Source organism: Montipora foliosa, chromosome 7 (genome assembly GCF_036669935.1).
Source record: "Montipora foliosa isolate CH-2021 chromosome 7, ASM3666993v2, whole genome shotgun sequence".
Taxonomy (NCBI): Eukaryota; Metazoa; Cnidaria; class Anthozoa; order Scleractinia; family Acroporidae; genus Montipora; species Montipora foliosa.
Genome location: NC_090875.1, coordinates 27101980 through 27128479, shown reverse-complemented (window position 1 = coordinate 27128479; position 26500 = coordinate 27101980). Strand labels below are relative to the sequence as shown.

The window sequence follows — 26500 nt, the reverse complement described above, 5'->3', positions numbered from 1 at the left end:
GTTCCATATTCGCAGTTGGAAACAACAGTTCGCCCAGCATTGGAATATCTTTGTACATGTTGACGCTGGGGTTTGAAGGGGGTAGGATCCGTTTTTTCTCAAACGACTCTTTTCTTTTTCATTTTTATATTTGGAGCAATCACAAAGTTAGAAAAGCAAAGTTACCAAAGCAACGAAACCATAAGGAACAGTTCTTTTAGAATTCGACAGAAAGCGTTGCTTTTGACATTGCCTCACCTCTGGGTTGACCCATTTGGCATATGCCCCATGCAATAGTGGAAAAAAATACAAGACATGCCCTGGGATGGGATGAGCGTTCTTGGAATTGACGGAGCCATTCGGAGAATTAATGACCAACATTTTATTATCATCCTGACACCACTAATTGACTGATCTTGATTCGGACTACGTATCAACGCTATTAAGACAGTTCGAATAATGACCTGACGACCACAAACTTAACATTTATTTTCTCAACGTAACTGTGGACTGTTCTACCATTGCAATTGTGAATATCAGCTTACACATCTCTCTAACGACTGTTAATTAACTTTATCAACTCAATTTTTTACACTTGCACTGAATTTGAAATTACAATTGAATCTTTATTAAAGGACTACATAAAACTGCAAACAGAAGCACCAACGTAACTATCTGTAAACTTATGAAAATTGATCACTACTCTGATAGATTGACTGATTACTTGACTGATTACTTGACTGATTACTTGATTGACTGGTTGATGGACTGCTTGATTCATGGACTGCTCGATTTATGGACTGTTCGATTCATGGACTGCATTGACTCTTTGATTCTGACTGATTTACAGACTCACTATCTGACTATCCGACTGATTAATTGATTGATTGATTGATTGATTAATTGACTGACTGATTGATTGATTGACTTACTGATTGACTGACTGACTGATTGACTGGCTGACTGACTGATTGACTGACTGATTGACTGATTGATTGCTCGATTGGTTGGTTGGTTGATTGCTCGATTGGTTGGTTGGTTGATTGCTCGATTGGTTGATTGATTGATTGATTGGTTGGTTGATTGATTGATTGATTGGTTGGTTGATTAATAGATTGATTGATTGATTGATTGATTGAATGATAAATTGATTGATTGATTGGTTGATTGATTGGTTAATTGGTTGGTTGATTAATAGATTGATTGATTGATTGATTGACCGACTGACCGACTGACCGACTGACCGACTGACTGACTGACTGACTGAACGACTCACCGACACACCGACCAACCGACTGATTGATTAATCGACTGACCAACCAAGTGATTAAAAAAAAAAAAAAAGACTGACTGACTGAAGGACTGACCGACCACCCGACTGATTGATTAATCGACTGACCAATCGATTGATTGATTGACAGACCGATTGAGTGACCGACCGATTGATTGACCGACCAATTGATTGACCGATTGATTGATTAACTGAGCAATTGATTGATTGACCGATTGACTGACTGACCGATTGAGTGACCGACCGATTGACCGATTGACCGATTGACCGATTGACCGATTGACCGATTGATTGATTGATTGACCAAATGATTGACCGATTGATTGACTGACCGACCAACCGATTGATTGACCAATTGATTGACCGATTGATTGACTGACGGATAGATTGACTGACTGGCCTATTAATTGATTGACCGACCGATTAATTGACTGACAAATTGATTCACAAATTGATTGATTGACTGACTGGCCTGTTAATTGATTGACCGACCGATTGACTGATTGATTGATTGATTGATTGACTGATTGATTGATTGACTGATTGATAGACTGACCAATTGATTGATTGACCGATTGACTGACTGACCGATTGACTGACCGACCGATTGACCGATTGACCGATTGACCGATTGACAGATTGACCGATTGATTGATTGATTGACCAAATGATTGACCGATTGATTGACTGACCGACCAACCGATTGATTGACCAATTGATTGACCGATTGATTGACTGACCGATAGATTGACTGACTGGCCTATTAATTGATTGACCGACCGATTAATTGACTGACAAATTGATTCACCAATTGATTGATTGACTGACTGGCCTGTTAATTGATTGACCGACCGATTGACTGATTGATTGATTGATTGATTGACTGATTGATTGATTGACTGATTGATAGACTGACCAATTGATTGATTGACAGATTGATTGATTGACAGATTGATTGATTGATTGATTGGCTGACCGATTGATTGACTGACTGACCGACCGACCGACCGACCGAATGATTGACTGACTGGCCAATTGATTGATTGGCCGATTGATTCATTGACCGATTGATTCATTGACCGATTGATTCATTGACCGATTGATTGACTCACCAATTGATTGACTCACCAATTGATTGACTCACCGATTGATTGACTGACTGGCCTATTAATTGACTGACTGGCCTATTAATTGATTGACCGACCGATTAATTGACTGACAAATTGATTGACAAATTGATTGATTGACTGAATGGCCTGTTAATTGATTGACCAACCGATTGATTGATTGATTGATTGATTGACCAACCGATTGATTGATTGATTGATTGATTGATTGACTGATTGATTGAATGATTGACTGATTGACTGATTGACTGATTGATTGACTGATTAATTGACTGATTGATTGACTGATTGACTGATTGATTGACTGACTGACCGATTGACCGATTGACCGATTGATTGACTGACTGACCGATTGACCGATTGATTGTCTTACCGATTGATTGACTGACCGATTGATTGATTGACTGACTGATTGATTGATTGATTAACTGATTGATTGACTGATTGATTGACTGATTGATTGACTGACTGACCGATTGACCGATTGATTGTCTTACCGATTGATTGGCTGACCGATTGATTGGCTGACCGATTGACTGATTGACTGACAGACCAATTGATTGACCGATTGATTGACCGATTGATCGGTCGATTGACCAATCGACCGACCGATCGACCGACCGACCGACCGACCGACCGATCGACCGATCGACCGACCGACCGACCGACGGACCGATCGGCCGATCGGCCGATCGACCGATGGACCGATGGACCGATGGACCGATTGACCGATTGACCGATTGACCGATTGACCGATTGACCAATTGATTGATTGACCGATTGACTGATCGACTGACTGATCGACTGATTAATCGACTGATTAATCGACTGATTAATTGATTGACTGAATGATTGACCGATTAATTGATTGACTGAATGATTGACCGATTAATTGATTGACTGAATGATTGACCGACTGATTGATTGACTGAATGATTGACCGACTGATTGATTGATTGATTGGCTGACTGACTGACTGACTGACTGTCTGACTGACTGACTGACTGACTGACTCACTGACTGACTGACTGACTGACTGACTGACTGATTGATTGATTGATTGATTGATTGATTGATTGACCGATTGATTGATTGACCGATTGATTGATTGACCGATTGACCGATTGACCGATTGATTGATTGACCGATTGATTGATTGACCGATTGATTGACCGATTGATTGACCGATTGATTGACCGACCGATTGATTGACCGACCGACCGATTGACCAACCGACCGATTGACCGACCGACCGATTGACCGACCGATTGACCGACCGATTGACCGATTGATTGATCGACCGATTGATTGATCGACCGATTGATCGATCGACCGATTGATCGACCGATTGATCGACCGATTGATCGACCGATCGATCGACCGATCGATCGACCGATCGATCGACCGATCGATCGACCGATCGATCGACCGATCGATCGACCGATCGATCGACCGATCGATCGACCGATCGATCGACCGATCGACCGATCGACCGACCGACCGACCGACCGACCGACCGACCGACCGACCGACCGACCGACCGACCGACCGACTGAGGAAAAGTTGTATTTATTAAACGAGTGAATAAATCTAAATTTACCACCGTAAGAAAGATTCTGATTTGACGTTTCGAGCCTTAGCCAGTCGTCTGAGCAAAATGTGTCGTCACTCTCAACACACTGTGGTTGAAAAGATCTCACTTCTACCTACCTACCTACCTTCCTACCTACCTTCCTACCTTGAGAAAGGAACCAAACCAAAACTAAACTATAGTCCAAATGTCATTGTCATCGTCATCGTCATCGTCATTATCATTATCATTATCATTATCATTATTTCAAACCCAAGTACTCTTATCCTTCCAAAATGTAGCTACCCAAGCCCCACCCAACTAATCTCGAAGTATTGAGACAAAATCATTGCAACTATCGTCGTTCATCAAAGATAGCACCAATGCACCTGGAATTTACTGTAGTTACGGACATAACATCCATAACATTGAGAAGGCCTTCAAGCGCTTGAATTATTATTTTTTGGATCAACCTGTTGTAAACGTACCTTTAAAAAACCCAGCTTGGAAACTGAATTGTTGAGACACTCAATTGTTTTTCATTTGTTGACAACTATTACTACGGAGAAATCATCGGTGTTGAAATGGGACCAAGCTACGAAAACCTTGTCGTAGATTTATCGAAAACAAATGTGTCTCTCAGTGCAATGGTCCAAAACCTCATCTATACAAACGTTATATCAATGACTGCCAACCAAGAACTTTTCATACACGCGTAATTCATCAATTTGCTCTAAGGAAGGGCTAACGCTCGAAACGTCAACTCGGAAATCTTTCTTATAGTAGTTAACTTGCTTTAATCAGCTCGTTAAAAAAAACCAAATTTTTGTAACTGACCAGTTGACTGACTGGTCGACCGACCGCCCGCCATGCATTTTTCATTTAGGCCTAGGATTTCTATTTTTTAACTTCTGGAAAACCTTAGGCTGTTTTTATCTACTAAGCTCAAGTATGTTAGCTATATCTGGGTTGCACTGTTTGTATCAGCAAGCTTCAGGTTTACAACGGTACATTTCCCGCTCACGTTCTTTGCATTGCAGTTCTCTTTAGCGGGCAAAATGCTCGATAGTTTTGCAAAAATAAGTCACTTTTTTCCCGCGCAAATTGTACCGTTTGTCTTTGTTAAGTAGAAAGCCTCATTTCCTACAGTAAACCAGAGTTAAATTGTTAAAAATACTGTCATCGTTGGCCAAAACGGAGATAAATTTAAACATTTAGTGAAGATTCGATTTGTTTTTTTTGGTGTTAAGTTTTCTGGGCGCAGCCATTTGGGAAATCTAAATACCAAAAGAAGCATTTGTCTAATCTTTCTCTAAAATGGTTAAATTTAATTTCCCTTTTGTTCAGCACCCTTTGAAATATGGGAGTATTTTCAATAATTTAACTTTTATTTGTTGTAAGAGGTGGCTTTCTACGTGTCTTGCTGATACAAGATTTACATCATTTAGAGGTTACCGTCAAGGAAGTTCTCATGACACATGTTAATGAACTTACAATGACCTTTTTAATTTGACGTGACCTTGGTTGACCTTGGCAAATTTTCCCGCCAAAAGACTTAGAAAAATACGGCGTCCCAAATACGCATGCGCCGTTTTTTTTTTTTAATAAAAAATTCTTCCATTTTTCTTATCCCTCCCAATAAAAATAATAATCATTGTATTTGCTATGTAGCAAAACTCGAGACTTGTTATTTTTATACAACAAATAAGATACAACTGAATAAACATTTTTCAAACTTTATTAATTCGTGTAGTTTTTACAATATAATAAATACTGGTTTTATTTCTTACTTAAAAGTGAACATGTGTTTGGTTTTTTTAAAAAAAGTTGGCGCATGCGTATTATGAGCGCCTGTATTTTTTCTAAGTTTTTTGGCGGGAAAATGTAACATAATTTGCACAGAACCTACCCTGGCAACTTCTTTGGCAAAAAAATTAAAAAAGGATTTGCCTTAAAATTCTTTACCCAGTAAACACATACATCTCGTGCAAGAAAAACTAGCTAAGCTAAATTTCAATTCGATGCAATACTTCTTGCTCGAGATAGTATGTATACGATGAGGATCTTAAATAAATATGGCAAGCTAGGAAAATGTCGACAAAAACGCTTTTAAGTGTAGAAATGCCAGTCTTAATTCGAGGACCTAAAATTCTCAAAACGCCTATGCGCACAGCTCAGCCTTGGCAAAAAAGCGGGAGCCTTCGCTTTCAAGAAAATGTACTTATATTTAAAAAATCTTTCTAGTGTTGCATTTGGAATCCTTTAAAAGCTTGCCATATTGATATTTAAGATAAAGATCCTTTCTACTGGACAATGAATGTGAACAAAAAAGTGCGCAAAGTAGAAAGACCTACCCAAGAATTTGATTTTGCAGCGTCTGAAAAATACGCCCTATGCATGCCCTGTACCTTTGATATCCAGTAGAAAAGGTCTTTTCCTCAAAAATGAGCATAAAAACCCAATGTCTGTTCACTAGCTTTTATAAAGAAATGAGCATGTATCTTTTTGAAGTAAAACGGTTCGTTGAACCAAGTTAAACAAACTCAATAAATTAAATTAATATTTCATTTAACAAGCCAAAATTACAGTGATAATAGTGTTGATAGTTTGGATAACCGTCTGCCCTCTTTATCAAAACGGTAATGTCACAGAAAGTTAATTATGTTCTTTTGTACGTTCTCCACTTGTCTGTGTCTTTGTGCCTGGATGTACTCATCATATGGGCCAACGTCTTACCGTTTGTATGTATCTCATAGTTTGTAAGAATTCTTATGCGTCTATGTACTCTGGTGTTTCTCTGCCATCGTGTTTTTGTGTATTCATGTGTGAGTTTGTCTTACTGTTAGTATGTACTCTTATGCGCGTGTGCCTTAGTGTCTAACAAGGTGAATGTCTCGGAGTTGGTCAAAATTAACATTCCGTGACTTTTGATGAAGATACCTCAACCTGACAGTCATCCAAACTGTTAACACTAATATCTTTTTCTTTTTGGCTATCTTAAATGAACTAGTAATTTAATTTCTTGAATTTTCAAGCCTGATGAATTTCTTCAACAGGCAACTCAAACAAACCAAGCCTAGTGAAGCGATTTATTACCTTATGGAGTTTAAATTTTTGACAACTTTTAACGATTCTATACGAAACCACCATAGCACTATCATTTTTACATTTTGTAAAATTGAAAGATTTAGTGAAAAAAGCCGCGTTTTAAGCTGTTAGCGATAGAGAGCTTTTAGTGCTTAAATCTGGCGTGGAAAACGAAACAATTTGTTTTTAGACTTGGTCAAAACTTTTAGTGTTTAAAACTGCGTAAAACAATTGATTGCTTTTATAAGTTACAAAGAAAATCTCAAATTAAGTTTTCTCCAGTTCCGTCGTCGTCGCCGCCAACAGATCGGAGGACGAGGACGAGTACGCGTTTTCCGTTCTGAGCATGCGCACTTCCAAAGATGTCGGTCTCCAAACCTTATGCGCATGCTCAGTACGGAAAACGCCTAATCGTATTCGTCATCATTGTATTTTGTCATACTTGGTCAAAAGATTTTAATGTTTAAAGCTGCATAAAAGGATTCATCGTTTTTGCAGATCGGACGGAAATCCTAAATAGAAATTTGCTTTAGTTCACTTAATTTCATAATGCTCTTGATACTAGCAGGCTAGTCAGAACTTTAAAGAAAACGACAAAGCTTTTACGTTTGTAAGACATGTTTCGACAGAAACTTCTGTCATCTTCAGTTGATTAACAAGGTAACACAGCGTAGAAATTGAATTTATAACAACCTCGCTTGAATTTATAAGTAGGAAAAAGTGCTAATTATGCTGCTAACAACGAAATGTACATAAAACGTTACAATGTGAGAATTACATCATGTCAATCTAAAACTATCCTTTTAATTCTCACATTGTCACGTTTTATGTACATTTCGTTGTTAACAGCATAATTAGCACTTTTTCCTTTTTATAAATTCAACTTCTACCCTTTGTATATTAATCAACTGAAGATGACAGAAGTTTCTGTCGAAACATGTCTTAGAAACTTAAACGTTTGGTCGTTTTCTTTAAATTTCATAATGGAAAAAAAATTCAACGAAATGAAATGGAAATTGAAATAGAAAGTTTTATGATTTTGTAGTTAAACGATCAAACGTAGCCTACTTCACTTATCGCCATTTTTGTTATTAATTCGGTATGGGTTTAGAGTACCTTAAAGTAAATTGTCGTTTTCCAGGAAAATCGTTTTTGGATAAATTTAGTTTCCTGTTTTTCTTTAAAAATTCGCTTTTATTGCAAAAGTTAGAGTTATCAAAACCAGCAGTCTCTTGACCCACAGGCCAGCTAGTTAAACACATGGGTCTACTCAATATGACATTCAAATGCTTTGCAATAAAGAGATCGTTTGCAAATGACATATCAAGGGTTGACTCATACCTCTCACGAGCACGGCCCGCGGGTCAAGCGACTTGTAGTTTTGAGAACTTTAGATTTATTCTAAACTGGAGGAATTTTCATAAGGTTAGAAGAAAGGATTTGTTGCTATCAGTAGAGATATATAAAACAAAAACAATGTTTTAGATTCATTGCACTTCAAACACGGCTTGGTTTGTTTTTGAGGTCTGTTTAACTTCCCACTTTTGATCAGCGAGACAATGTCTCGTCATCTTGACTTCATTTTATGAGTACTTAAAATAAAAGTCGTTGTGAATTAAAGTGTTCGCACTTAATGCCAACTGAGGTGCCACTCGAGAGTCTTGTTAAGGGAGATGCTGCCCACGCATGAGAAGAAGGCAGAAGGAGAATACTCGATCGAACCATCCACCACTTTGTGTCCGTGCGTTATCACTGCCATCATCGGGACCATCTTCAACATCGTCATCGTTATCGTTATCGTTGGCCTCGTCGTAGTAGTTCTCATTATCATCATCGTCGTCATTGTCGCGTCGTTGTCATAAAAATCGTTATCATTGTTACGGTCGTCCTCGTCGCATTGAAAAAACCGCAAAAATATAGCTTCAAAAAAAAAAAAAAAGAACAAGTGCTCAAACATTTCTTGAATTTTCTATAAAGGTACTCGAAATTTAAAAATGATTTTCAAAACTTGCTAAAATGAATAATTCCCTTGTCGAATTTTACCTAAGAATTGGCTCTCTGTGGTTAATAAAAAGAAGTAAGATGTTTAACATTCTCGAGCAAAAAATACCTTAGCAATATATATTTGATTTGAGGATTGACATGATTTGAAACGCAACACTGACTCCAACTCGTTTCAACCATGTATCTTTGTGTGTGTTCAATAATTCAATTTCACGATCATAAAAGAAGTGTTCTTCCAGGCAACTAGCTCAGAATACGAAGTGATCACATGCTTCCAAATTGTGAAAAAGGGCTTAAATTTTGCTCAAAAACCAATTTGTATTCACGAGTTCTCGAAATGAAAAATAGTGCTCCAAAATAAAAATTTAAAAAAGTGTTTGAAAAAGGCTTGAAAAGTGTTCAAAAAGTGCCCAACGCAATCGGGACAGCCCTAATCTAATCGTCGTCTTCGTGATTATCATCGTTGACATCGTTTTATCTACCTTTGTCTATCGTTGTCATCTTCGTCTTCAGTACTGTGTTTTTTTTCATCGTCGCCAAAGTCGTCGTTATCATCACTATCATCATTGTCGTCATCAGTGTCACATCCTCGTCGTCGACGTCATTATCATCAGCAGTTAATCCTCGAAAGACCATCACTGGTGCGCCGCGGATGTTTGGAGTGTTCTCTACTAACTTGATCTCGAATTGCCTACTTTGGCGCTGTGAATCGATACGCCAGTGACAGTCTCTATCGCACCTGGCGGAGAGATGTCGAGTGACACTGGGTTGTGTCAGGTGATCGCACCGGTCAGTGCTGCTCACTTCCTTCAGACACTTTCCCACTGAGGCCAATTGTCTCGCGCCAGGCAGCACGAGTTTCCACGCGTCTTTAAAGGGGTAGGGTGAGAAGGTGGATAGATGATGGATGATGGCTAACAGATTCATTGTTTACCAGATGCCAGCTGTCTAAACAGTAGGTCGTATTGGACAGATCTCAACCATAGAACAGGAAATGGACAGCAACAATATGCTATGCGTTCCTGAAAATCGTCCTGGGCCTCGGCTCGCGTTGTCTTTTCAGTCGGCATTAATAGCGAACACTTGTTTGAATATATCCTCCGAGCGACCTTTATTCTAAGTACTTTAAAACAAAGTCTTAAATATCTGACCTTTTCAACAGTCTTAGGCCATAATCAAGTAAATCCTACTCCATTCAAAAAAGGCTCGTTTCGTAAACTGGACATTGGAGATTTATGCTCTTAACTAAGTACTTAACTAACCAACAAGCAGAGATCACAGGAGATATTGGCAATTTATCCAAGTAGGCTTAAATTTACAAAATATGCAAGATGCGATAAACACGAATGCGCAATATAAAATGGACAGAGCTCGTTCTAGTTTTGCAGTTCCTGATGTAATCCTGTATGTCCGCCGATGTTTCATGTACTCATGTGCGTCAGTGTCTTCTTGTTTGTATATACAGTTGTGTCCCTGCTTAGTGTTTGTATGTACTCTTGCGCGCCTGTGTCTGAGTGTTTGCATGTACACTTGCGCGCCCATGTGTATCTACTCTTATGTCCTAGTGTTTCTATCTGCTCTTACGTACCTGTATCTTACTGTTTATATGTACTCTTGAACACCTTTGTCTAAGTGTTTGCATGTACTCTTGCGCGCCCGTGTCTACGTGTTTGTATGTACTCTTGCGCGCCTGTGTTTAAGTGTTTGTATGTACTCTTGCGCGCCCGTGTCTAAGTGTTAGTATGTACTCTTGCACGCCCGTGTTTAAGTGTTTGTATGTACTCTTGCACGCCTGTGTTTAAGTGTTTGTAAGGACTCTTGCGCGACTGTGTCTGAGTGTTCGCATGTACTCTTGCGCGCCCGTGTCTACGTGTTTGTATGTAATCTTGCGCGCCTGTGTTTAAGTGTTTGCATGTACTCTTGCGCGCCCGTGTCTGAGTGTTTGCATGTACTCTTGCGCGCCCGTGTCTACGTGTTTGTATGCACTCTTGCGCGCCCGTGTCTAAGTGTTTGTATGCACTCTTGCGCGCCTGTGTTTAAGTGTTTGCATGTACTCTTGCGCGCCCGTGTCTGAGTGTTTGCATGTACTCTTGCGCGCCCGTGTCTACGTGTTTGTATGCACTTTTGCGCGCCCGTGTCTAAGTGTTTGTATGTACTCTTGCGCGCCTGTCTCTGAGTGTTTGCATGTACTCTTGCGCGTCCGTGTCTACGTGTTTGTATGTACTGTTGCGCGCCTATTGTTAAGTGTTTGTATGTTCTCTTGCGCGCCCGTGTCTAAGTGTTAGTATGTACTCTTGCACGCCCGTGTTTAAGTGTTTGTATGTACTCTTGCTCGACTGTGTCTGAGTGTTCGCATGTACTCTTGCGCTCCTGTGTCTGAGTGTTTGTATGTACTCTTGCGTGCCTGTGTCTAAGTGTCTTTGCGTACTCTTGCGCGCCTGTGTCTTGAGTGTCTGTATGTAGTCTTGCGCGCCTGTGTCCTGGGTGTTTGTATGTACTCTTAGGAGCCTGTGTATAAGTGTCTGTATGTCTTGCGCGCCTGTGTCTAAGTGTTTGTACGTACTCTTGCGCGCCTGTGTCTAAGTGTCTGTATGTACTTTTGCGCACCGGTGTCCAAGTGTATATATGTAGTTTTAGTTGTCGGTGTCTTGTATTTGTAGCTGTGTCTTACTGTTCTTGTATGCGTCCGTCCTATTCTGTGGTAGTTTTAATATAATGCGCCTACTAATCGCAGAATTAGCGATGCAATGAAGCGCCAATTGTTTAAAATTACCATATACATATTAATTGCCAATGCCTTTTAGATGTGAAAACTGCTGGTAGGTAAACTAAAGGCTTCAAATAATTATTTGAAAGTGAGCATTGAGCGATCATTTTAGAACTTTTTCAAATCCCGATTTTTTTTTGTGCGGGAAAGGGGCTGGGGATTTATCAAGTCGCAACGAGACTGTAAGAAATACAGCGAACGGAAAGGTGCAATTTTCCAAATAAATTAGCTGCGATTGTTTCAAGACATGATCGACTCAATGCTGTTAATGGTGGTTTAGAAAAAAATAGATATTTTAACTGTTGTGGCTCTGATCCAACTCCAACTAGTACTGCTCGTTCCTCTGTGCTGCATGACTTTCACCTCGGCTGAACTAAATCCACACTGTCCAATGAGCCATGTTCGTTCCTCTTGAGAGTTGACAGCGACTCCATTCTTACTAAGTTTTCACAAGTTACTAAGCCACCATTAAGAATTCTAGAGATACAATAAAGTAATAAAGTTCTTAACTTTGTCGACTCGTCCACTGATTCCTCCATATGTGTTTTCTTAGCTTTCTTGAAGTCGATGTCGAATTTCATGATTCTCTGAAAAAAATAAGACAAATTGATCATATGAGACTAGAATTATTTTTTAAACACATTAAATGAAAGGTGCGCGTTTCTAAACACCGATATTCCTAATAGTAATACGTACCTTAAAATTGCCATATTGTTCGCGATAATGTTTTCCGACTTCCGAGTCTTCTCGTGAGTGATATTTTCCTGTGAATAGAAATGATGAGAGATACGTTAAACAGTGTAAAATGTAAGCTTCGAGATTCTTTGCATACTTAACGATATAGACTTTTTTCGCACTTGGACGTTATGAATTTTAACTGCACTTGTACCAGGAATTTTAACTTGTACAGTTTATGTCGCGAAATCCAAACGAAAATTTTGGCTAATATTTACTCTATATCATGAATGAATGGGAGAAATCGACAAACGAAAAATTTTTATCAGGGTAACATTATTTTGCAACACTGATCGGTGCGTTTGTGAAAAGCGACTTGAAAGCACATGTTGAACTTCACGATATAACGTTCTTTGCTTCACTCATTGTTGGACTTAGCCAAAAGGAAAAACTCCAGACAGATAATACTTACTTGCAAATAAAGCGCGAAGAGACTTGCTCCTTTCCATTTGTTGAAAATAGGTGCCATAGTCTCGTTCAGAAAACAGAGCGGTGAGCCAAACTTAAAGACGTCCTCACACCACGAATGCCACGTTGAAAATGAAGTATTTTGCATATTTTGATGAATAATGTATGAGAATACAGGAACCAACAATGAACAATGACGTCATAATTTTCATTGGCCCGCGCCTATATGCTGAAAAAATTCACAGTATAAAGACATAGGTCTGCAATGCGTGCATAACATCAAGGCATATTTGTATGCATCGGTAAAGTGCAGACAGTATCGTAAAAGAGGCTAAATCCATGCTGACAAAAGATTTTGTTTTGAAATCTAATATTTCACCAGGCATCATAAATTGAATTAAACTGCTGAATTACTTTTTTATAGGGTGAAATACACTCGAAAGAGCGCTTGCTCCAACTATGCGCTGTTTCCGAAATAGGGTTATGTGTGCATACTTGTTCACTATTGATGCATAATGAGATTCGCGGTTCTTTGTATACACGTCACAAGTTGTCTCCTTAAGCCTTCATGTGACGCATACACAACGAAACTTGAATGTCATTATTTAGCCGTATTTGACAACACTTAATGTATGTTTGCGACTAAAAGTAAGCACCGCTGCACTCTTAAGAGTAAACAGAACAGTTCCTAACACAATGACAATATAAAAACGTAATTAAAACTTACCAATATTGCTAATGTTTTGGATATTAGACCAGTTATTCCTGTCTTGTGTCAACCCGAGATAAACCCCAGAATAAAATGAAACTCTTGCGTATTGAGCATGCGCAGACATTTACGCATGCTGATCGTGGAGATAAACGCTGACAGTTCTGAGCCCGCCGAACATCAAAAATTGTGGTTTTGTATTTTTATTCTATTATTTTTATTTTAACTTTTCTTCTTTCTCTGTTTTTAACTTAAGCGTCTTTGAACGTTTCAGGTTACCTATGTTCCTATGTTTATGTCTGATGTTTGAATAAAACACTTTCTACAATTCTGATCTCCACTAAAAGTGTGTGAAGCATGCCTTTACAAGTAATTCCACTGATATAATGTGAGCCCGCGATAAAGAGAAATGCTGAAGTTGTTCATAAGATTGCCCTTCGAGAGTGTTAACTCATTTTGAGTCTTTTGCTTTTTCAAACGAACGAGCAAATTAATAACGCAAACACTTATACAACCGCTGTTTCCCAGCTAAAACAAAAGTGAAATCTTTCTTGCCTACTCTTCATTACAGATAAGTTTCATTTCAATTCTGTCTATTTTCGTCTTGTTTTGGGGTGCATGCCTTTTTTAGTGAACCCGCTGACAATATTTGAGCCCACATTTAACGGCTTTCTTACCTTGGGTCTTACTTCTACACCGAACACTTGACCCTTCTTTCTTTCCTTGTGAATGAGTTGGTCATTGGTCTCGTACGTATGAGCATGTTTTTCGTTGTGAACCTGCTGACAGTTTTTGAGCCCGCGTTATAATGCTCACCATGTCTTGTGGCTTTAGTAACGCTTGTTCCTTTATTGTTAATTGCACCGAAAACGAACAAGCCTCAGAGACCATTTTACATTACTTAAACGGTCGTGGATTAATGCTATTCTGGTTTGAATATTCGTGAACGCAAGTTACAAAATTCCTGACTGGTATCTTCATATTTAGATCACCCTTGGCGAAGACAGAAAGCGGGCGTGTCGAGATGTTGTGTTGTGAATCGTAACTTTGTCAAGGTCCTTTTGTTTTCTTCAAGCGCGAGCACCATTGAAACCTGTTTGATTGCCAACCAGGTTGTAATGTGGACTTGATATTACATCTCATTTCTTTGCTGTCAATCACATGTGCACTAGCCTTGTTTTTTTTTCTTGTCTGGAAAATGACATAATTTTTTAGTAAAAAAAAGATCATGAGACTGAAGGGAGATTTGCACTCGAAATTCGCTTGCGCTTCGCCTCTTTTCACGCTTAGCTCAAGCACAAAATTGATGTAGTTTTATGACGAAGAACTCAGCCATGCCGTGCACTGGTTGATATTCCTGATTTATTCTTCAGATGCGACGTATTAAAATAAATGATTTATTGAATTATTTATAGACCAGTCCAGTGTCCAGCCTCTTTTTCAAATCGAGGCTAAGAGGATCACCCCCTTTTGGTGCGTCTTTGCCATTTTGTTAAGGTAAACTCCACCTCAAAAAATATGGCATTATATACTTCAACAAGAAAATGACTTTGTCGTCAGAAAATCTTCGCTCGGAAATACCTCTTTGGCATTTAATTGAGTCCCTAAAAAGCCACTGATTAATCAAAAGGTGGAAAAGGAACAACATGACAACGTAGCCTTCTCTATTACCCCAAAATCTAAGTAAGATTGTACGGCAGAATTTTTGAGTCAGCCTACATGACAGCATAACAGGTGCTCCATTTAGGTAATTGCGAGGCATGCGCAATGCACAAGGCGACGGAGGAAGAAAATAGTGCCAGTCCTCCCTCCTTTTCTTTCGTTTCGAGCTCGTGTTGCGCGGTTCTCGCTTATGCAAATCAACATCAGCTATAGAGCACAATCTGGGAGCGTTTATCTGTTGTGGTCGAGCCACCAATACAGGAGAAGACGATGTCACATTTGGTTTTGATTATAGGCGCTTCGAGTCACAAATCAATGGGCCTGATGACAAAAAACAAGTGGCCCGGCCGCACGAGAAGCAGGTTTCTTTGCCCTTTGTGTGTCCTCCGCAAAAAATTGATTGGATCATTGGTTCTTAGCGCAGTGTCGTTTCAAAAATAGTGACTTCTACTCCTGTGTTGGTCGGCACTTCTAATCTTACTGGATCTTCCTAGACGGCGTCTGAATTGTTGTCTAAGTTCATTTCTTTGTGTTTTGCAGATCGACCATGGGTTATAGGTTAGCGTACAACTTGAACCCTCTGCCCTCTTGTGAAGATATATGCCCGAAAAGATACTTTGCACAATGCTTCTCCGAGTTTAAAAACCTTCTCATTAAAGTACCCTGATGTACATAATATCTGTAATGGAATTAAGTTTGCTTAAGATATCAATAAAAACTTACTTTCATTAAAAAAGACCACGCAATTTACGTCGCTTTCCAAATGATGCCGATGGGATGGCTTTCTCTGCTTTAATGGGCAGAGTTACAGAAGCTTGCAATGGGTTTAAGGTAGTCATAACGGCTCATAAATCAAGGAATGCTGGAGTCATCGGGAAATTTCCCCAACTTCGTACCCAGGGTCTTTTGTGCTTTCAACACTACTCCCGACAAGCCGCAAGTGTCGTACCTCATTGACCGGGCTTCAGGATTGGCCAAAAGAACAATAGAACGAACAAAGATAACAATGGATTTAGCACAGAAAACAATTGGAAGCGCGACACTATACAGCTAATGAAATAGAGTGTTCAACAAGAGGTACGACCCAGCCAGGGAAGGGGGGGTGGGGGGGGGGAGGGACAAGCCGCCTTGTTAAAGGCCGAGAGAGCCCTTGGGAAGACGTTGAGTAACTGAGTTTGTGTCGGGAGGGCGTGGGGGTTCATTTCAGAAGGACATTTTCGGAAAGGTATCCGTGTTACAAAGATCTTTTTTTCAAACCATTTGTTCACAAAATTATTAAGACTCAAAAGCTGTTTATGTCAGCATGTTTATTTTGTCTTTGCTCGTGAAAATTGTACATTTGCGTTTAATAAATGATTGGAGTGCGTTCTACATTTCTTCTTCTTAAAGAATAAACATATCGACGACTTAAATTGAAAACTGATAGGAAAAAGGCGGGACGCGAAAATACACAATACGTGTCACATTGGCCAAGGACCGGGAAACATGTAACCGCCAAAGGCGGGAAAATTGTGATCACGAGAAAACACGTGACCTGCGCAACCCGCGTTACAGCTGTAAAGGCTACTGACTCTTCAGTTTGGCCTGTTATTCGTTTGAATACCATGTGCTACTTTGATTGGTTAAAAAGAGTTCGAAGACATTGTTCGGACTCGACCTTCTCTTAGAGAAGGCCGAGTAGATACCAAGTTTAATCTCAAAACAAACTGCACATTCCTAATCTGGTTTTACCATCAAATACATATATTTTTCCTACAAAAACAGCGTCAAAATTGACTTTAAAATAGATTAACTATTGTGACATCAGCATATAAAAATAAAACACAAATAGAAAAAATCTCGACAACTAGAGTGGCAAAGAAAGGGGCTATACGTATAAAACTTCCGTTAACGTGTGCATTGGATGAAAAAACGTTGAAAATTTAAAAACAACTCATGAAAATTGCAGGTGTAACAAATGCAAAAAACAATTCAACCCTAAAGATTTTTCCAATTTTTCATTCCGGGTTGAGTGACAAATAAATGAATCTTAAATAAGGGCCGCAAAGTCCTTGTTGTTAATAACAATTCAATGGTTATACTCCAAGAAGTCCGTTAGGAGACGACCCTACTCGCTTTAGGTTTGAATTAGTTTTTAAATTTGCCAGTGCTTGCGGAGTTTTTTTTAGCTTTTAACTGTCTCGCAAACCAAAATTTCCACGTTTATTGATGTGGGTCTTCTCAGAAATGTAAATTGGAAAGCAGGTAAGAAACTCATGAAATAATTCGATTGAATATGATAGCAACACAGCAAGAAAGCCTCTACTATTTTAAACTCATGAATAGTTTTAGGATGTGCCAATTCAAACGCGAATCATTTTGGATCTTTATGGCAAGTTCTTAACGGTGATGAGATACAGATGCAAGCGCGATGGCATTCACACAAACAACTTACTCACGTGAGGCAAGTAGCGCAAGTAAAATTAGTGCGCATGCGCGTTTGCCTCAACTTGCGTAGCCGCTTGTGCTCTTGTTGTTATTTCTTGAAGTCCAGACGAAAGTTAAAGAAGACCAAAAGCAAAATTTACTTTGCCTTGAGCCTGTGTCCCTTCCCTTCCTCTTCCTGATTGCGTTTTCGTCCGCCTCTTCGCCTGTGCGATGATGCCTTACGGCAGGAGCGCACGAGTAGGAGCTTGCCTCTCCCATACAAGCCCTATGAGTCAACCTGTACTCGTATCTTTTTATTTTTAGAACGCCACGAGTTCTTCGGCTCTGCACACACTGTTTAGAATGGCCAATCAGAATAAAGTTATTGTGGAACAAAGATAAAAAATAGCAAAAACGATGTATGCAAATTGATGTAAATTGTTGTAAATGTGAGTTTCTTGCTGAAGGATTAGTTCTAAAAATACATAGATACGCGCAAGGGTTGACCCAAGGATATAATGCATTGGGAAGCTCCTAGTCATGGGCTCCTGCTTACGGGAATTCGACTTAAACAAGGGTATGTAAAAAGGCAAAACGACAAGCCTTTGATCGATATGAAAAGAACCTACAGTGAAACCTTACTAGTAAAATAAAGCGCAAACACAACATTATCTTAATTGAAACGGTAACAAAATCCCAAGACTTTTTGGCATTTTAACTAGCACTGTTCTCTGATTATTTCGGCACATTCTGGAAAAAAGAAAAAAAAAACGGTGACAATAAGCAGAAACAGCAAAAACGTCAGCAGGATAAAATTCCTAAGTGAGCAAATGTGAGAATGATACACAAATATCTTGGGATGATCACTTGCTCCTGCGGGATTGGGCCAGGGAGATGCACATCGGGACGGGCTATCCCGCGGGCAAACATCGCCACGAAAAGAAAACGAAAAGCAAAAGCAAAAAGCAGGTCAGACATTAAATTTCATATCCTCTCTGTCACATGAACAGAAAAATTGGCAACGTGAGGTCTCAGGGCTTGTTTTCAAAAGCTACGCATGCGTAAGTAATAAAACATATACAGACTCAGTGGCGTCTTGATTGTTAGCACCTTGTGCTAGGAGAACAGACATTTTTGACTATGGGGGGGGGGGGGGGGGGAACTCGCATTTGAAAGGGGCCGGGATGCTCGTGGCTGTAAATTTTGGATTTTGGTCTCACTATATAGCCGTCAAAGTCTGGTTTAGGGTTGCACGCAAATAAATGTAAAAAAACTATTTCATATGTTTTAAATATGGTTTCTTTTAGGGGTTCAAAAAAGCCTGGGCCACGCCCAGATTGGTCTCTTTTAGGGGTTTAATTCAAGGTTTCCGACGAGCATCCTCGCCTTTCATATGCAAAGTCCCCCACCCCTGGGATTTTTTAATGACAATTTTAATGCATGTGTGTATATTGTTTGTGCTTGTTTGTGTTGCTTTTGAAAATCAGGCTTAGGAAAAGCGATTATGACTACCAACCTTTGAATCCATTACTGTCCCAAATGAGCGGCACTCAGCCTGAATTTAAACACAAAAGAATATAATTTTACGAAGAAGAACAAAACAAGTATTAAAGCACAAGAGTAAATTAGATAAGAGTGTTCTTATGGCATGTGTGAGTTCACCTCTTCCCTAGGTAGTTGTGGTAGTGGTAGTAGTGGTAGTGGTGGTGGTAGTTGTACTGGTAGTGGTAGTGGTAGTGGTAGTGGTGGTGGTAGTGGTAGTGGCAGTGGTAGTGGTGGTGGTAGTTGTAGTGGTAGTGGTTGTGATAGTGGTAGTGGTGGTGGTGGTAGTTGTAGTGGTAGTGGTGGTAGTGGTAGTGGTAGTGGCAGTGGTAGTGGTGGTGGTAGTTGTAGTGGTAGTGGTAGTGGTGGTGGTGGTAGTTGTAGTGGTAGTGATGGTAGTGGTAGTGGTGGTGGTGGTAGTGGTAGTGGCGGTGGTGGCGGTGGTGGTAGTGATAGTGGTAGTGGTGGTGGTAGTGGTAGTGGTAGTGGTAGTGGTGGTGGTGGTGGTAGTGGTAGTTGTAGTGGTAGTGGTGGTGGTAGTAGTAGTAATAGTAATAGTAGTATTACAGACGACTTTATTTAAGTGTCAGGGTATTTAGCTTTTAACAAACCGGTTGGCTACACTGATAAAATTCGTCCTTATTTACATATATAGGTGCATAAAAGGTAAAATATCATTAAAGAAAGTTTAAAAAGTTACAACGTTTGCCGAGTAATCTGGTATCTGGTAGAATCAAAATGCTTAAGTTCAAGAGATGTTGAAATAGGCATTTCATTTCTGAGGTTGTACCTTTTAAAGATTGCATGTATGGAATTATTCCGATATATAGTGTAGTACAAAAGAGAAGAAGGGTTTCCTTGCCCATAAAAAGAGCAAATCTAAATCACTTACAAGTATCCTCTCCTCCTGGTAGGTAATTGGAATCAAGCTTCAGCTGTAAGAGTATTGAAAGAAAGCAAACTTAAATTAAGAAATAAGAATACAGGCATGCATCGATTGGGTACAAAACAAAGCTGCATTGTTTTGGAACTATCTAGTTTCTTCCTTTTAGAGAGGTTTTCAATTGAGCGTCGAAAGTAATTAGATAATTACTTTGGTTTATGATTACTTCACTCAGTGATTGGCTCAAAGTTCTCGCGCCATTTTTTCAACCAATCAGAAGTGTGTCGGCTACGTGTAATTACTTCGAGCTTTGATTGGTTTGCCGGATTGTCTCAGTCCTTTTTGATTGGCCAAAGTAATTACTTTGGTTTTGGTTTTACGACACTCAATTGAAACTCGCTCTAAGGTTAAATAATTATTAATAATTGGAACAGTGGTTTTCAAACTGAACATTATACTCGTTCCAAGGGCCTTTCGATTATTTTGGTAAGCGGTGAAATCGACAGCCAAGTCGTGAATTTCACGAAATCCGGCAGCTCATGTCCTGTAGGAAAAGTTACTTTTAAGCCTGGCCAGTACACGAGAAACATCACCGGACCATATTGCCGTCAAAAAGTTCGCACAAAGAAAAACTAGGAATTGTAAATAAAACAGAGCTGGTAAAACCAATCAAATATGTTAGGTGCGCAATGGCATCTGGTTTCACGCCGCTGTGTGCATACGACTTTTTCACAGCCAATGGAAGCCACGGGATAGTTTTTCGGTGATACCAGAATTTTTTTACATGATTTAAACGAATTATGCCTAACAACTGTTGAGCAACGATTCTATATTGAATGGAAACAAGCATCTAACATCTAACGTTTTCCGGTTTTAGGTATCGTGCTCCTCAATGATCTCGTGAATTGAAGCTGTTTCTACAAGCTTTGCTCTGTTCTGACCAACACATATGTGGTGTTGCTTCCTTCCTCCTTCCTGACCATTAGCACTTCTGAGGTGCTAGTACTATGTTTGCGAGTAGTCACAAACATCTGTAACCAAGTGAAGCTATGATCCTCGCAGTTGTGAATGCAATTTTCTGACAACATCTGTAAGTAGTATTTAGTGTTTTGTGTATTTTGTATTGTAAGTAGTGTAAATACTGTTTTTTCAGTATCTTAAGTATCTTATTGTCAATAATGTAAGTACAGTCGAATAAGGAAAGTAAGTAATTTGTAAGTTATGCTCCTTGTGGTGAAATAAATTTAATTGTTGGGAAAAAAATGATTTTATTGTGATTACTTAAAATCATATGTGAATATCTCGATGAACAATGGGGATTATTCTACCTTTCGACCAACCACAGTAGCACCGGTCGTGTCTTTAAACATTGGGTTGGCAAACTCTTTGACTCCTTCTTCACTTGAGACCTGAAAGAACCAAAAAAACCAATTTTTATTGGTGGATATATTCGTTTGCTGCAAGGTTCTACGGAAGGAGCTTCCGTGCAACCGAGGTAACTCAGCCACGAAATGCTTTTCCAATCACTTCAACGGCATTATGATGTTTTTACACTGATTGAATGGAGCCACTTAGCTTCCATCTCCCCCCCCCCCCCCCAACCCCTCCGGGAACGATTCTCTGACCACTTTCGTTTCTAAGCTTACCAGATGGTCGACAGTCAACGTTCTGTACCGTATAGTATTTAAAATAAGCCTCTCTTTTTAATTTACTGCAAAGATCAAACACAAATTTATATTAAACTCAAAGACTTAGCGAGAATTCGTTGTATATCCTAAAACCGAAGACGACTTTGCAAAGGATACCTTGCAACAACACAGGTATTACCTTTATTGAGCCATGTCTGTCCAGTGCACCACCTTCTTGTAACCCGTATCCTGGATTTTCAAAATCCAAAAGATCTTGGGCTTGACCCTGTGAAAACAATAAATGGAGGAATGGGAAAACGAAAGAATGAATGAAAGAATGGATGGATAAATGGTAAACAAACAAACAAACAAAAAAAAACAATTGACTGAAAGAATGAACTAACGATCGAACGGACAAAGGAATAATTCACTTTATTTATGACTGGCTGAGAAGATAGCACGAATCTTTCTGACCAATAATGATCAACCAAGGAAATCACAATAATAATAATAATAATAATAATAATAATAATAATAATAATAACAATAATAATAATAATAAACTAACACCGCTCTTTTGATTGGTCTAATGTGATAATGTGATTGAATCCACTAGTAATACCAGCAATTAACTGGCATTTTAGAGGAGCTTTTCTCAACATAAGCAGTTCTTAGTTTACTGCTGTAAAATAATTGTTTTCTTTCGTTTTTTAAGAGCACATATAGCTTTCAAAGCTGGTTCATATGTTTACACTCTCGACGCACTAAAATAAATATAGAATGATGTAACAATACGATTAGAGCGAGTTTCAATCGAGTGTCGTAAAACCAAAGCCAAAGTTATTACTTTGGCCAATCAAAAAGAACGGAGACAATCCAGTAAACCAGTAAACCGACACAAAGCGCGGGAAAATGTGCACGCGCGAGCCACGATTAGTTTGGGTTTCACTTCTGATTGGTTGAAAAAGTGGCGCAAGAACTTTGAACCAATCACTGAGTGAAGTAATGCAAAACCAAAGTAATTCGCTTATTACTTTCGACACTCAATTGAAAACCGCAAGAGCCCCAACTCGCAGGACTCAGGCAACCAGTTGGCTTGGCTACTTTCAACAGACAGGAACTTAAAATGGGCGCAACGCCGCATGCGCAGGAAAATCCTTTAGCAAGGGCATACCTGGTTCGTAGTGCCACTAAATTGATCCATGATATGCTTTTGAGAGTCCGAATCAATACCTTCGCTGTAAATCGGATTACCAAAGCCTCCAGGCTGCATCGCACGATCCTACAAACGAGTACAAGAAACAAAAAAAATCAGTCCCCAGTTGTTCAAACGATGGATAGCGCTATCCGCCGGATAAATCACTAACCAGTGGATAAGTCATAGCAAAACCAATTGCACTATCCAATGGATAGTGATTTATCCAGTGGATGGCATTATCCATCTTTTGAACAACTGGGGCCAGAAATGCATACCAAAATACAGTGCCAATATTAAGGGAGAACGCATGTTTTATGAGTCAAATGAGTCAATGAGTCAATGAGTCATGAGTCATGACTCAATGAGACTCACAGCCAATATAGCAATAATTTGTTTATTAAGCCTAAGCCCTCGTTTCAGTGATTAGGCCTAAGCACTCTCTGAAATTTTAGCTTTTATTTTATGGTTTAATTAACTGCACTAACTCGTTGACTCATTGACTCATAAATACTTAACACTCATATTAAGGTGATTCCTGCAGGGTCCGAAATTAACTCTTTTCTATGGGCGCCAACTGGCGACTTGTTAAAAACTTTCAGTCCCCAGATGGCAAATTGTGGTCGCCAACAATTTTCGCCTGAAAATGCACGTTTTGAACTTTTTTATGGATACCAGAAAGCAACGACCGCGCGGTCTTGTGTCTGTGTGTCAAGCATAATTTTTCGCTTTCCGAAGCAGACAGTTTGGAGAGAAAATGAATCCGACCTCGAATGTAATAAAGAAACCCATCTGCCCCTTAGTTTGTTGAAAATTTCAGTCACGGAAAACCAGTCTCGTTGTCTCGCACACGGGCCTCCATGTTGTTACCTTGCCACGTTCTTCGTACCAGTCCCTTGCATCTCTTTACTGAGTCGTTGTTTTTTCGCCCGCAATACGTATTTTATGAGAAACCGCAAAACCAAAACGTGGCGGCTTGCGAAGTTATGGAGGTAGTTAACGGGAAAACTCCTTTCGCTTTTATTTCAAAGACATCGGCAGGATAAAAAGAAAGACACCTGTTGGCAAACGGCTCTGAACTTAATGGTTGTCGCCCACTAGCGACCAGTTCTGAAATTCTGGTCGCCAGTGCTAAATTTTAGTCGCATTGGCGACCAGGAAGACGCAATTTCGGACCCTGTTCCTTAGTAATAGACGTTGTTGTAAGATTTTCTCCAAACTATTCTCCGTTGTTCCAATTACATCAGTTTTCTTCTGACAAATGGTTGGGCCCGGTGTGGTGTTGGAGAACGAGTGACAAAGAGCCAAGATGATTCAGCGACGGAACATTGACTGTGAGGGAATCTTTTATTTAGCTGAAAATTCGAAACTACAATCAGGCCAAGAGACTGCAAGAGCGAATGAAAGGGCACCGGAAACGCAGGAAAAATGACTTAAATTTCAACCCACCCCCCACCCCTCCCACAATGGTTCCTCACTCACCCGTCCCACCCAATCTTAAATAAGTAGCTAACCTGTGGTAGAGATTGCTTGTCGTCGATTGGAAAGTCCAGTGCCGGCATCAAGACTGGGTCAAGATTATCGTATAAAACGTTATCAAATGAAATAACGCCGGCGCCGCCGTAAGCTTCGTTGTGGAATTCTACGGTTTCCACATTCTAAGTGAAAAAAGAAAGCAACTTAGTTATGATCCAGTGCTTTTTGATTTGCGATTGGTTCAAAAAAAAACTTTGATATTTCGTCGGTAGGATAGAACTAAAACTCGACAGCAAATGGGTTGAAGAGGTCAGTCAATTGGACACCGGAAAAGGATTAAAAATCTAATGTTGGCCATTTCACGTTTTTCCTCATCTCATCAAACCATTCTGCAAACTGTGATGCAGATATCGTCTACACAGCGCAATTCTTTACAAGTTGTATAGCCTGCGTAGCATGGCGGTTTTGTCGAGCCGGGCGCACGAGCGGCGAAGCCGCGAAATTCGCGCGCGAAGCGCGCGAGAACGAGTGGCGAAGCCGCGAGAAAAATAAAAACTTGCTCCCGCCCCAATCTCCTCGCGGTTTTTCTGCCCTCGCCCGCCTTTATTACTTAGCAACCAAAACCGCCATGCTACGCAGGCTACAAGCTGTAATGTTACTAGATCGAATAGGACTCGGCTCTATTGTGCTTGGGTTTATCCTCCCATTTTACCTCTGTATATCATTGGTGGTAGGAGCGGTGGCCTCATGGTTACTGCGCACGACTCCGGAGCGAGTGGTCCGGGTTCGGGCCCTGGGGCCCGTTTCTCGAAAGTCCCGTAAACTTTTCGGGCCCGAAAAGCCACTTTTGAAATTGCCAACCGCTTGTTTTAGAATACCGAACTTTTAACATGATTTTCAAGGCAACAAAAAGCAAAATAACTGTGAAGTTTGACGACTCAAATCCTCTTCATTCTTGAGATACAAAGGGAATCGTGGCACCCGAAAATGGCCCGTAAAGTTTCGGGACTTTCGAGAAACGGGCCCCTGATGTGAAAACGGGACGAACAAATTTTTACAGACTTAACTGATTAGAGTGTAATGAGAAGTGCTAGTTTTGTACCCCATGCATATGAACCATGTGAGCGTTAGCCCTACTAATGGAAATGGGCCCACATAAGGACAAAGAAAAACTCTGACCGCTCGTGTCATTGTTACCTTTGTATACTTGGCTCCCGAAGGTGCATTCCTCTTCTTCAATTTGTACAACAAAAAGCCAAGTAAGAGCACTACCAAGATGACTGCAATGATAATACCAGCGATGGCACCGCGGCCAACAGAGTCATTGTCCTGTGTCATATAAACAATACGGAAATTAGCAAATGAAGAGATGATAGTTTTTCAGCAGTGACTCGGGGTGACTCGGGGACACTCGAAAAAAATGCGAGCACCCGAACAAGAGTCGAACCTCACCCAACCGTTCACTGAAGTTATAGGCTTTTTATACTCGAGGGATTTAGATGTTGACACATCGAAATAATAATAATAATAATAATAATAATAATAATAATAATAATAACAATAATAATAACAATAATAATAATAATAATAATAATAATAATAATAATAATAATATAGTAAATTGGAACATTGAATTCCATATGGAGAAAAAGCCGGAAAACAACGCCAACAAAGTAGATATAGCAGTAATGGACAAAGAAAAGAAGGTATGGCTACTCATCGAAGGAACGGTTTGCGGTATAGGCTTGATATCAGATAGGTGGAAGACCAAACAAGACAAATACAGAGAGTTAAGGACGGGTATTAAACAACAATACCCTGATTACAAAGTCAACCAAGTAAATGTAGTTTTTGATTTCCTAGCAGAATACCACCAGAGCTTGAACAATGATCTCAATGAACATTTAACTGGAAAGAACGAAGAAGAGACGCAATATCTAATAATGAAGAGCCAGAAATGGATCATATCACAAAACGTTGAAATAGTTAAGAACTTTTATACCTATAAGAGATAGGAAGAACGGAGCAGAG

At 39.7% G+C, this 26500-nt stretch overlaps 1 protein-coding gene across 2 annotated transcripts in view; it reads right to left on the bottom strand.

Annotated features, from left to right (window-relative positions):
- Positions 1-16627: 16627 nt before the first annotated feature.
- LOC138011628 (stabilin-2-like) overlaps positions 16628-26500 on the bottom strand; it is a 100918-nt gene continuing 91045 nt past the window's right edge. The window contains exons 65-72 of one of the 2 annotated variants that reach the window (XM_068858735.1): positions 25667-25798; positions 24508-24651; positions 22973-23080; positions 21998-22084; positions 21499-21579; positions 20180-20222; positions 19262-19300; positions 16628-18495 (exon numbers count right to left, since the gene is read on the bottom strand). In XM_068858735.1, coding sequence (XP_068714836.1) covers positions 19296-19300; positions 20180-20222; positions 21499-21579; positions 21998-22084; positions 22973-23080; positions 24508-24651; positions 25667-25798 — 600 coding nt within the window. In that variant the 3' untranslated portion in view covers positions 16628-18495; positions 19262-19295. The remainder of the gene's footprint in view (positions 18496-19261; positions 19301-20179; positions 20223-21498; positions 21580-21997; positions 22085-22972; positions 23081-24507; positions 24652-25666; positions 25799-26500) is intronic. The other variant, XM_068858736.1, reaches the window with a different exon arrangement.